The sequence below is a fragment of the Ciconia boyciana genome, chromosome 4 (genome assembly GCF_034638445.1).
Source record: "Ciconia boyciana chromosome 4, ASM3463844v1, whole genome shotgun sequence".
In the NCBI taxonomy this organism is placed as follows: Eukaryota; Metazoa; Chordata; class Aves; order Ciconiiformes; family Ciconiidae; genus Ciconia; species Ciconia boyciana.
This window is the reverse complement of record NC_132937.1, coordinates 102032794-102045933: the sequence shown is the minus strand read 5'-3', so window position 1 is coordinate 102045933 and position 13140 is coordinate 102032794. Positions and strand designations below refer to the sequence as shown.

The 13140-nt window shown below is 49.2% G+C and overlaps 1 protein-coding gene across 20 annotated transcripts in view; it reads right to left on the bottom strand.

Moving 5' to 3' along the window:
• The window catches only part of LOC140651397 (maternal embryonic leucine zipper kinase-like), a 36187-nt gene that overhangs the window by 8727 nt on the left and 14320 nt on the right, over positions 1–13140 (bottom strand). For 13 of the 20 annotated variants that reach the window (XM_072860817.1, XM_072860819.1, XM_072860813.1 and 10 more), the window contains 5 exons: positions 12223–12351; positions 9572–9700; positions 8605–8841; positions 7293–7421; positions 6985–7184 (listed from right to left, as the gene is read on the bottom strand). In XM_072860817.1, the coding sequence (XP_072716918.1) occupies positions 7296–7421; positions 8605–8841; positions 9572–9700; positions 12223–12351 (621 nt within the window). In that variant the 3' untranslated portion in view covers positions 6985–7184; positions 7293–7295. Of the gene's footprint in view, positions 1–6506; positions 6568–6679; positions 6852–6984; positions 7185–7292; positions 7422–7451; positions 8842–9571; positions 9701–9985; positions 10182–10244; positions 10464–12222; positions 12352–13140 lie in introns of those variants that run through there. The other 7 variants (XM_072860816.1, XM_072860815.1, XM_072860821.1 and 4 more) reach the window with 7 other exon arrangements.

Here is a 13140-nt window from a genome sequence, read left to right as displayed (position 1 = left end):
ACCACGTTTCTGTGATGGCGACTAAGTCATAGCTATCCTGCTGCACAATGGCTTCCAGCTCCTCCTGTTTGTTGCCCGTGCTGCGTGCGTTGGTGTAGCTGCACTTGAGCTGGGCTATCGATTTCACTCCCCACATTGGCATGCCAGCCTTAGGCTCCTCTCTAGAGAGCCTGGTTACGTCCCCTTCCCCTTCACACCTAGTTTAAAGCCCTCTCGATGAGCTCCCACCAACTCACGGGCGAGAATCCTCTTCCCCTTTGAGACAGCTGAACTCCATCCGTCGCCAGCAGGCCCGGTGCCGTGTAAACATCCCGACCCTGAAAAAGCGCGAAATTCCACCGATGGCACCAGCCTCTGAGCCACGTGTTGAGCGGGGGAGTTTCCCTGTTCCTTCCAGTGTTCCTCCCTGCCAAGAAGAGCCAGGGGCTGCTGATGTATTCGGAGCCAGCAGGGAAACACCCGTGAAATGCCTCCGAGGAATTAGGGCGCGTTCCTCTGAAAAGGGGACACGGCCGACAGCCCAGCGGAAGTGCCTCTGTACCGATGCACGCAGCATGGGTAGCAAGCAGGAGGAGCTGGAAGCCATGGTGCAGATAACAAGCTACGACCTAATGGCTGCCGCTGAAAGGTGGTGGGATGAATCACACGACTGGAGCGCTGCAATCGAGGGCTATCAACCGTTCAGAAGGGACAAGCAAGGAAGGAGGGGTGGGAGGGTTGCCCTCTCCGTAGAAAAATTGACGGACTGCGCAGAGCTGCCTTTGGAAAAGAGCCGTGAACAGGTTGAGAGCTTATGGGTAAAAATGAGGGGCCAAGCCAACACAGGAAACCTCGTGGCTGGTGTTTACCACAGGCCGCCTGATCAAGGGGAGCCTGTTGACGAAGCATTCTTACTTGAGCTGCAGGAAGCATCACGCTCGCAGGCTCTGGTCCTGCTGGGGGACTTCAGTCTCCCTGACGTCTGCTGTAAAAGCAGCACAGCAAGCTGTAAGCAGTCCAGGAGACTCCTGGAAAGCATCAAGGATAATTTCTTCATCCAGGCGACAGACAGCCCGTCTGGATGGGTTGGTAGAGAAAGTGGACAGGTAGAGAAAATGAACCACATGATAAAAACACAATTGAGCAAAATTTGGCAGGAAACCAAGTTGAGATGGGATCAGGCCCTCCCACTTGCATTATTGAGACTTCGAACTAAACCAAGGACTAAAGGGAAATTGAGTCCCTTTGAGATTTTATATGGGAGACCATTTCAAACCAGATATGAAGGGCAAGATCTCACCCAAGTAGGGGAAATGAGCTTGCAGCAATATCTAACAGCATTAGGAAAACAATTACAAGAAGTAAATAAATCAGTAGTATCTACCAGAGCGTGGGGTTTAGATTCTCCAGTGCACTTGTTTAAACCTGGGGATTGGGTTTATGTTAAAAATACTTCAGGTGACCCTCTTGAAGAGAAATGGAGTGGCCCTTTTCAAGTTCTGCTCCCAACCTACACTGCAGTTAAGCTTGAGAAGCACGCCGCGTAGATCCACTATTCGAGAATTAAGAATTAAGAAAGCACCTACTGGACCATGGAGATCTCAGCCTACAGGACCAATGTCCGTAAGACTGACCCAAAATTAGTTTTCCTGATGCTGCTATGCGCTTGTTTCCTAGCGTGCAAAAGTCTATGTGAAGAGGATGCTAACAATTTAATGTTAGAGCTCCTTCAAGGATTTGGTAAAATGCGAAATTTGACAAGCGTAACTGCTTGCCTCCCAGTTCCTCAATCTGCAGGCCAACCTATCCCATGGGGAATCATACCTGTGAATTTGACAACGCTAGAATATTAGGACAAAACGACCCAAGAATTGAACAAGGCTGGAGTAAGATACTGTTTAGACCAGAAAGGAGATTGCAGGGATAGAGTTTTGAATGTACTACAAGATCCAGTGACCACAGGAAACAAAACTGTAGTTGCTAAACCAAGAGGAGGAAAATGCCCTCAAGGTTAGAGCGAAAAGGATTTTGGCTTTGTATCAGGAAGAGGAACTGCCCTGGGTAACTTAGTAATGTGTATTTTCGATTCAATTCAAAAGGGAAAAAGGTGAAATCACCTGAATGTGAGAAGCTTAGACAGCTTCCCAAAACTTGGGTTAAGCCAGTAGAGGGATTTTGGAAGCATATAGGAAGTAACGCCTGGTGCATTGATTGGAGTATGAAGCCAACGTTTGATATTAGTAGGACAAATTGGAAGTGCCTCACAAAGGTAAATCACTCTTTCCACTTTGGAATTACAGCAGAAATGCGCTCAAAATAATTCCCAAGAATGTAGGCAAAAGATTCCTTCTCCTGGCTACACTGTGTGGGTAACATCAGATGGATATTGGACCACTCGATTGAAACTAGAACCAATAGGGAGACAAGTAACCCTAGGACTTCTGACACTCTGCCCAACTTGTGTTTAAGTCCGATTAAAACCACTTATTGGGGAAAAGTGAAAGGAGAACCAGAAGGCGATTCATGGGCAGGGCCTACCTCTGCTGTGGAATTCAGCTGGGGAATGCAAAGTTTTTTGTTAGCAGGATTAATGGCATTAGAAAATAGAATACTGATAGATAATTTGACTTGGCAAGTAGAGGCACTATCAAGAGCTACCCGGAAAGGGTTTCAAATTATTAACAGGCAGGTTCAAGCAAATACTAAGATGACCATACAGAATAGGTTAGCATCAGATTTACTGTTGATTAAAGAACAAGGGGTATGTGGATACTTAAAATTAGATACAGAACATTGCTGTGTCCACATACCCAATGTGACTGATGATTTGCAAAGACAGTTAGATGAGATGAAAAGAGTAGCAGCAGATAGTAAAGCTCTCCGAGAGACTGCAGAAAATAATTGGCTAAATAAAATTCTGCAAACCCGAGGAGGATGGCCACTGAAAGGATGGCTGGCTACATTATTAGAAGGGCTAATTGTTAGGATAATAATTGTTATCATCCTTGCCATTTGTGTTGGCTGTGTAAAGCGAATAATTGAAAGAAATATGTGGAAGTAGTAATGACTTTTAATTTAGAACCTTTGTAAAAGAATGTACAAAGTTTAAAGAAAAGGGGGGAATGAAAAGAGCTAAAATCCCCAAAGACAAAAAGAAATGTTGCAAATATCTTGGTTGCTCCGTGTTTCCTTTTAGTTTCCCTTTCGCAGATAATTTAGCCTAGCTTGCCACTATTGTTGGCCTTAAGTAAGGAAGCTTAGATAGTAGAATTGCTAACGAGCAGTCTTTATTTGAAGGAAACCTACATATGGTCTTCCCCCCCCCCCCCCCCCCCGTAATAATCAGTAGGGTAAGAATGCTTTGCCTGTGGTAAATCCTTGGTTAGCTGAGATAGTTGCAATGTAGATAGATAAAAAGGAATTCTTCAGGCCCTGTGTCCCTGGAAAGGGCTGATAAGGAGAAGCTGCACAAGAACCACCTAGTTTTGGATATGCAAGGCAGGTATGAGCAAGACAAAAATGGACTGAGCATGCGTAAAGACAAAGTTCAGTCAGCGGTCAGAGTGATGAAGACTACCGACTTCCTCCAACGACCACCAGAGGATCCCGAACGACCACCTAAGGACTTAAGTACGCATGCGTCAGAGACATTTACATATATTCATGAGTTCCAAGAAATCTCATGTTTATATGAATTAATCTTATGAATGTGTATGATTTTGCAACATAGAACCTCTGCGATCTTGCTTGTTTGTCGGAGCACTTACGGTGGAGCGATCCCCAGTGCTGCCCAGCGCTGTAATAAAGGATGCCTGCTTAATAGTAACTCCGTTGCTACTGAGTTTTATTTTGGGAGCACTCTGAAACTCCGATGCACCTGTTGGGAGATTTGGATTTCAAAGGGTAGTCTCCACGAATTTTGTTTCGGTGGTCCCCCGGGCTCCTGGCAATACCCACTCGGGTCGGGATGCCGGGGCTCTCGCCCTCCTCCGCCTCTACGACGGGGCTGGCAGAGCCCAAGTCCCGCTGCGCAGCTCGCCTTGCCGGGGCTTTCTGACTGCTGGTGGTCCTCAGCGGCCACCCCAGGCCTTTTGTCCTCTGCCGCCCGGGGTGCACGGCGCCTGCGGGGGGAACGACTCGCCGTCCTGCGGGACAGAGGAGGGGGGTGAGGCTGGGGAGGGGCAGCCCACGGCAAGCGGCCCCACCCGGGTGCTGCCTGGCTGGAGCGGGGAGGCGGTGGGGCGGAGGAGCTGGGCAGGGACAGGGGGGGATCTCCTGCAGGATGCCGTTTTCCAGCGGGCAGCCCCCAGCCGCCCACCCCGGCCCTGGCGCCGGCTCTCCTGCCCCCAGCCCCTTGCGGAAGGGCGCGCCTGCTGGGCCCAGCTCCCCTGGCGTCCCTATGGCGCGGGCCCAGCCCCCCCCCAGCCCTGCGTTCTTACCTGGTGGGGACGGTGGGGCCATGGCGAAACACCCTGGCCCTGGGGGTGCGGTGTGCCAGGGGTCGCAGGGAAACACGTGCTCGACCCGCGGAGAAGCGTTACCGGAGCTGGTGCTCACCAGCGTGGATGAACTAATTAGAGACGTCAAGATGGGCTGCAGCGATCGTGCCCTGGTGGAATCCACAGTCTGGGGGGATATGGGCCAGGTGAAGAGCAGAGCCAGGACCCTGAACGTTAGGAGAGCGAACTTCCAGTTGTTTAAGGAACCGGTGGATGGGACCCCCAGGGAACCTGCCCTCAGGGACAGAGGAGCTGAACAGGCCTGGCAGCTCTTTGTGGACATTCCTCCTTCAGGTCATCCTCTTAGAGCACAAGAGCTCTCGCCTCCCACGTGTAAGAAATGGGGCAAGGCAGGCAGGAGACCAGCATGGCCCAGTAAGCACCTCCGGGTCCACCTAAAGGAGGAAACGCACAGGCAGTGGAAGCAGGGACAGGTATCCTGGGAAGAAGAGAGGGGCGCTGCCCGGACGTGTAGGGGTGGCATCAGGAAGGCACAGCTGGAGCCGAGCGTGGCGAGGGATGAGAAGAGCAGTGAGAAGGGCTTCTCCAGGTACGTTGTCCAGAAAAGGAAGACTGAAGAAAACGTACAGCCCCACCCCCCTCCCCCCAAAAATAAGGCAGGAGAACCGGGGACAACCGACATGCAGAAGGCTAAGGCGCTGAACAATTTTTTGCCTCAGTTTTCCCTGGCACTCGCTCTTCCCACGTCTCTCAAGTCCCTGAGCCTCAGGGCAGGGACTGGGGGAATGAAGTCCCTCCCATCGTAGGAGAGGATCAGGCTCGAGACCACCTGAGGAACCTGAACCTACGCAGATGTTTACTGATATTTGCCACACGTGCTTGTCCCAGCAGCATTGGTGGTGAGTGGGGACAGGAGAAGAAAAGGTAAGTCTCAGGTTTGTTCCCTGCTCGTCCGCTCACACCACACAAATCCCACAGCAGAGTCCTCACGGGTGTGAGAATGGCCGCCCCAGAGACTTTCTCACAAACCTCTAAGGTGTAGGTTTTCTCACTGAGCTTGTTTGCGATACAATTTACTCATTGGATGTAAATATACTGCCTTCCATCCGGTGAGGTGTTCCACCGGATCCCACTGTGCTCAAAGCCTGTTCACACCCTGTGCTGGGCATGGCAGTCTTCAGTAGCCAAGTCTTAACAGGAATGATGCTGCCCGTAAGGAAAAAAACTGTCTGTGAAAGCTTCTGGGACACACTAGAATGGAAAGTTTTAAGCTTCTGAGAGCAGGCAGTAGCGCGTTCCCGAGTTACTGCCGTAGCCTTGAGAAGAACAAGCGGTGACACCAAGCCCAGAAACACGTTGAGGGCTTACTTGCCTTTTATTCCTCTGTTAAGAGAAAGGAACTGCAGTCCAGCACGGAAGCTTTAATAAAACAGCCTCCCATCCAGGTTGGCCAATCCAGAGAGATATCTGCCCCGAACCCACATACACATGGATGTCGCCACGCCCAGCGCCTCTGACCTTCTTCCCAGGTGGCTGCGGTTCAGTCACCGAGCCGCAGCGCTTCACCCAGTCCGCTGAAGAGACCCTCCGCGAGGCTGGGGCTGGGGCCGGGGCCACCCACCAGCGGAGGGCAAGGGGGAGGCTGGCGCTGCACAGCGCACGGGGCGCCAGCCCAGAGCGCTCGGCCTGGCTCCCCCCAGCCCCGCGGGCTGCCCCTCGGCACGGGGCTGCCCCCACCCGCCCCAGGGCCGGCGGCGGCGGTCGGGGCGCGGCCGGCGAGGGAGCGTTCGCTTTCGCTCTCGGTGAGGCGCGGCGGCAGCGCCGGGGCCTGCGGGGCCGCGGGCCGGCGGCAGGTACGGGGCGTGGGGAGGGCGGCCGGGGCGGCGGCGCAGTGCCGCCTGCCTCAGGGCTGTGCCCGGCGGGGGAGTTCCTCATTTCAGATGCTGGGAGGCCCCAGCATCTCTCACCCTCTCTCAGCAGGATGAACCCGCAGACGGCACGCAGCGCCTCTGCAGCCCCGTAGTTGAATCGCCTGGTCCTGCTTGGCACAGGACAGGGTGAGGTGCCCCAGGGATTGCAGGGGCTTCACTCGGAACAGGAAACGGTTGCCTTCGCTGAAGCGCGAGACCTGTGGGAGAGAGCAAGGAACAGTAGGAGGGCCAAGCTACGGCAGATGGGGAGGCCAGAAGCAGAGCGCTTCAGGTCTGCGCTCCCCTTGCGCCGCCTTGCAAATGCCTGACCTGCAAGATCATCTTCACTTGCAAAGCATCGCGCGTCAGCGCCTCCAGCACGCCGTCCAGAGTCTTCAGGATCTGTAAGGGGATACGGCAGTTTGCACGCTTGCCCTGGCCCTTCTTCCTTGCAGGAAGCTGGCTTGAACGCCTTCCACCCGAGGCGGGCCTCAGCTGCCCTCTGGTGCCGGGGAGAGGCCTCAGGGTCTCCCTGGTCTTCCTTCTTCTCCCATCGTCTCCCGGCAGCCAAAGCCAACTAGGAAAGCGTGCCCAGGGGCTGACTGGCAGGCTCTCCGTAGCTCAGCCCGCGCTACCTGAGCATCGAGTGAAGCGTGCTCTGTGCTGGAGCAAGACAGAAGATGCTGCGGATGCAGCGAGGAAACTGCAGCAGCTGCACTCTCCTGCGACGCTGCACTGCCCGCCGCTTTTCTGCTGGATCCGCAGCAGCGTCTTCAGCATGTCGTCCCTGAGGGAGGGCTCAGAGGCCAACGTGCTCCACATGGCCCTGGCAGTGCTGCGGAGCCGGAGCACGCTGTCAGTGGGGCCACCTCGGCCACCGCCCTTCTGCCTGGGCAGGCCCCGGAGGTCCTGAGCTGCCCCCAAGGCTGACGGGGCCACCTACCTGTCACAGCACGGGGAAGCCTGGGTACAAGAGGGCCACTTGGAGAAGGGTCTTCATCAGGATGTCCTCGAGGGGCTTCTGGCTGACGCATGCCAGCTGCGCATGGATGGTCCACACGACCTCTTCCACCTGGTGGAGGCAGGGGGGTGGAGCGGGTGGAGCACAGCCACAGCCCCAGCTGCCACCAAGAACTGCTTCCCTCCCGTCGCTCTTGGCTGGCCTCAAAGGCCGCCCGTCCGGATGCTCCCCGGCCCGGGACTCGGGGCAGGGGGATACAAAACACTGAAACATGACCTAGAGAGTGGTCGTCTCCGTTCACTTCAACAAGTTTCACTGGGCAACATTCTGTCAGTCCAAACAACTCAGCTCCTAGTTCCTCTGCATGTTAGACAACTATAAGTACGCGGAAATCATTTTTTATAAACTCCAGATCTCCATTCCACGTCTAAGTTCTCTGTTCACGTTTCAACTGTTGACAAGTTTAAGACAAGGAATACCTTAAGCAGTTAGAGCATTTACCAGCTCGCAAAGACTTACTCTTTCTGAACAACGTTCCCTAGCATCGGGAACAGAAGAGTCTCCTCTTGTAAGGAGTTCTCGGCATGTGAAGGACAGAGTTAGCACGCACAGTATCAACACCAAAACTTTCATCTTAACGGTTGAAGGGAATGGTCATGTCCATACAGGATCCATCGTTTTTCATAAGGATGGACTAGGCAGGCTGAGGACAGAAATTTCTGGTAGCTCAGAAAAGCTGACATAATTTAGACCCATTTCTGGGGTTTACCACGTAACTGTAAGACCTATGCATTGTTAACAGAAGTATTTTCACTGCCACACTAGACTATTACTGTGAAAATGCTGATACGTTACCATGAGAAACCCAAAAGTTAAATTCCTCTTAAAAGCAGACTTGACTAAAAGTATTACCTTGAGGGAAAATAAAGGTATAACAAAGAAAAAGCAGAGCGTGGAAGAAATTGCGTTCTGTCTTCGTGGAAAAGCGGAACCAGATGCAAGTTTTAGGAACAGGGCGCTTGGCTCCGTGTCAGAGCGTGCCAAAAGGCACGCACGTGTGGTATTGTACGCAGCAGTGACTTCTGTAATTAACATACAAGTCACATGCCCTGATGTATGGTTAAACCTCTTGCGGCACCTTACCAGATGTAGTAGGGGAACCAGGCTGATGGATAGGGCAAAAAAAAGTTAAGTCTTCCAGAAACAGATGTGTTTGATACACAAGTACTGTGTTCATATGTTAATTTACAATAATTACTAAGCAACGTATATGTTCTACGTTTCCATGAGGTACCTTCACCGCGCCTTTGAAGGCAGGTGCCTGGAAGGGTGTGGTTTGTACTCGCGTCTCAATCTGACTCTTCGCAGAAGGAGTCTTTGGAGCAGGAAGCGCAACGGGCATTTCGTTTCTTAAAGCTGACTCCGTATCAACATTCTCTTTGTTTTCATGCTGCTTTGATGCCACTTTTCTTGTCACTGGAGTCGACAGCGTGAATTCCGTATCATCCAGTTGAGCATCACGCCTTGAATGCTACAAGAGACGTAACCAAAAAAAAAAAAAAAAAGACGACGACGACATCCTTTGCTGTATTCTGATCACATTTAGGACTGCTACAGACAAGGAAATTCTAAAATTGAAGCTGCTTAAAGATACCATGCAATGCTTGCCTATCGAGCAAACCAGTTAAAAACTCTTCAATACCTCTGATTCCCTCTGTACCGTGCTAATAAACATCTCAAGTCATTTGCCATTTCTTTCTCTGCTCTTCTAAATTCTTCAGCTTGCCCATTTAAGACTATTCCTCACCAGCCCATCTAAACACAGCTAAGAATTTTCATTTGGTTTAACTGTATGATTTTAATTGCTTCACTGGATTTTCTTGTCCAATCCAGACAGGCTGAACTTCTTCAAAGACTTGCCCAGCTATAGCCTAGCTCTGAGATCTTGTTTCCTGTCAGTTTTAAAGTCTGTTACTGTTGCCTCAGTTCCTCGTTCCCTGTATGCTGGTTTTATGCGTACCAAATGTCAAAGCTCAAGCTCTCATCAAACGAATCACGACCCACAGCTAGAGGAAGCCACAATCTATGTTCAGAGATAGATTTAAAACATTTCTTTACTCAGTTTGTAACTCCCTTTGGCCAGGGTCCACCAAACATTTAAATATGTAACAAGTTCTATGTACAACGAGAATAAGATGTTTTCGATTAAGAATAACATATCTATTTTTTTAAAAACTAACTAGTATTTACTCTTCAAACACCTGCTTTGTTCCGCGAGTATTTAGAATCAATTCTTCTAAAGGAGATTCTTCAAACAGCGAAGCTGCATCAGAAACTTCCATGGATCCAAACGCATGCGGCGCATCTTCATACGTCATAGCTTTTTCAGACTGAAAAGAAAGACTCCGTTGAGATGCCATTGCGCTATTAAAAGGAAGAGTTCATCAGAAAAGTGTCATTAAGATCTAAGTCTTATTTCTTTCTAAGTTCCTAACGATGGTTAACACCTAACGGACGTTCCCGTGCCCTAAGTTTTATAATACGACTTTAATACTGTCGTCGCGGATTTGTCATTTGTTTCAAAAGCAGATGTGAAATTATTCTCAAAGCACCATTACCAAGTCATCTTTCGTGACCTGTGTCAAGAAGAGGAGCAACTCACAAAAAATACCTGCCTCTGATTGCAAGACTTGGGCCACAAGCTCTTTTCACCAAAAGCCAAGTAATTAGCTGGAAAGAACCCAAGAAAAGAACGCAGTAACGTCTGAAAGGGGGCTGGATAAAGGTAAACACATTACATCCAAAACACACGATTATGGAATCTGGAACAGCCCTGGAACTCGCGGTCAGAAGCCTTCATCGAATTGCTGGCTGCGAAAAAAAGTTGTCATTTATTCAGTCACAGGATTCCCAACTTCAGCCCAGATGGCTAACCTTCACGGCTGGCACCACATACAATCACAATCAGACACTGTGTAGCACGGTATCCTTAGTTTCTAACACCTTTTGTTATTCTCCGGAAACTCTTCCCAAGGACTCCTTCCGTACCACTTCAGTGAAGTTGCATACAGTTACTTTCCATTAGCAGGCCTCAGCTGGAATGGCTACCATTTGAGGAAGCGCTGTTCTGCTGGCAGGTAAGTTTCTCTTGGCCTATGATCAAGAATATTGCAATGATCAGATCTCTCACTGCTACTGGAACAGAAACAGAGCTTCCCACTATGCTACCAGGCTTACTACGATGACTTACTAAAAAGCCGTTACCAGAGGGCTGCTAGCTACAGCCAAGAAAGTAACAGCCCCATATTGTGGTTGAAATCCCATTCCGTTCCACTACGAATGCCTGAATAGGATTCCTTGGCTACCGTGTTCCAGAGGACATTCATGCCATTGTGAGTTTTTTGGAATATCCTTCTACATCAAACTGCTTGAAATAAGGCAGTATTATGCACAAGCTCGTGCCACCAAATTCCATTCAGAAACTGGCTAAGTCAAAGGTTCTGTTTGCTTGGTTGTCTTCGCATTAGACCAGATCTAGCTAGACAGCTTTGCTAGCTGGGTATTTCAGCAAAGTCAGTTGATATCCGCTCCTAGAATCTACGTGCAGGTAAATTAAAATGTGTCCCGAGTGCTGTACAAGGACTAATGGATTCTTGTGTTGTGTAGACATCTTCACAATCACCTGTGACGGTATAATGCATATGTTAAATAGTAGCATTAGCCAGATCAGTTTACCTAGGACACCCCTAGAGATGAAGTAACTTCACAGCATCGGCGCTACTGAACCTAGAGAACCTCCACCTTAAAATCATCCGAGTGTAGAAGACTAACCCACCACGATCATGGAAATCACATTACGCATATTCAGCAACACTTATGATTCATGGTCTGTTGCGCAGCACTGGTAATCTTGGAATTCTCATCTGTGTTTCAAAGCAGTTGCGCGAGAAAACTTAAATTATTTACGTGCAATTGAATCAGATGCATAAGAAAGTATTTATTCTGAGGGCTTGTCTCTGTGCAGAGAACAGCACATTCAGATAGCTAGTTAATAATTTTACACAGATGTCTACAGTTCAAGGGGGAATGGCTAATAGGAAGTCTGCAATTTTCCTGAATGCTTTTGAGTTTGTCAAACACAGACGAGTATCAGCGACATCCCGTATAGCTGCATGTTACATATGATATTGCAAGCAATTTAGCAATTTTAGACAAGTTCTGAAGTGCCCTGTTTGCACTTTGCTACCAAACCACAGGAACAGAAATTACCGTAAGAGATACAAAACCGCTTTCAGAATCCAATTCATCAGAAAAACATCAGCAACATGTTTCCTTTGCTCAAAACAAAGAGAATCCTCTCTGGGGTTGTGTTCTAACAGGAAACAGATGAGGAAGGAACAGGTCTCTCCTCTTTGACCATCAGCTCGTGTAGTGTCCATGTCATCTCAAAGTAGGCTGCCCAGATGACGTGCCAGGATGTTTCAGAAGACTTTCCTTACTAAGCCATGCTAAATGCAACCAGCAAGGTACAAAAATATGTAGAGACTAGTGCAAGAGAGTGCAGTAAGAAGGTAGGCACCACAGAGGAAAACCTGGAATGACCACATAGGCCAGCTAACGGGCAGTTTTAGTCCATTTCCGTGAGTAGCCAAGGGGAGGTTCTGTGCGGTACTCACAATGCACCATGTCCTCCCAGATAGTTATTCCAGTAACGTCAATTTGTAGAAGCAGCCCAGCTTGCTAAAACATGCTCATGAGGGGACTGAACTGTTTAACGACCAAGACTTTGGCTGACCGCACACATGCTCTCTTACTGATGTTTAGGGGACCAGTCTGTTTTCCCAGGCAAAGCTTTGTTAATGCAGAGCAGCATTTTAATCAGTATGTCGTCCTGTTGAATTCAAAAACCTACCTCGAGGCCCGCCGATTGTGCTGTACTGGCATGCCCTGTTAGACGTGGAACCCTGAAGCGAACACGCTTGCCACGAGCCTTCTTGGATTGCAGCAAGAGAGATGTTGCTGACATTTGGTCATATTTCCACTAGGGGGGAAAAAAAACCCAAAAGAGTATTTTAATCTCCTCTTTGGAAACAGCGTAAGTACAAAGCAAGCTCAGCCTTCTGAAAATGTCTCTGTTTCTGCAAGTTTTTCTGCTTGCTGTGCATCCCTAATGTTTGGTCACCTAAGTGTAATTTCAGACTTCAGCTGATCCACTCCATGTGTTTGAGATCAAGAAACAGACTATGGGGGTTGTTCTTTGCAAGTTAGTTCATGGTACGCTCACTACGGTGAAAGCCAATGCTGGGGCCAGAGTCTATCTACTGAAGTGAATGGCAAAGCTATTCATTCAGTTTAGCCAATATTTCAACCAGAGTCTCCATTTTTTTTTAATTCTACCCCCCCGCCCCGTTCTTCCTCCACGAGCAGCACCAACTTTTTGCATGATTTGCAGCAACTCTGCTTGTGTGAGGAACATGGGTGCAATGCTTGACAGGTTTGCAGCATAGTACAATTAGTTTGAATTTAGTTATAAGGGATTAGAAGTCCTCCAGTAAAGGACTATGCAAATGCCCCAGACCTGTGTGGGAGTACTTTTCCCCATGTAGCCAGATTATTCAGATTCTTTCCTATAACTGAAGAGCAAGTAGCATTAACAAATCCATCTTGAGTATCACACACATTTTGTAAGTCTGTTTCTACTACAGTTATGTGGAAACCCTAACAGTTTTTCCAAAGCAAAGAACTATGTCACTGCTACCATGTACAAAGCAGCAAAAAATTCAATTTCAAGGGAGAATTTTCAGATTCAGGTTAAAGCTGGAGGAGGCAT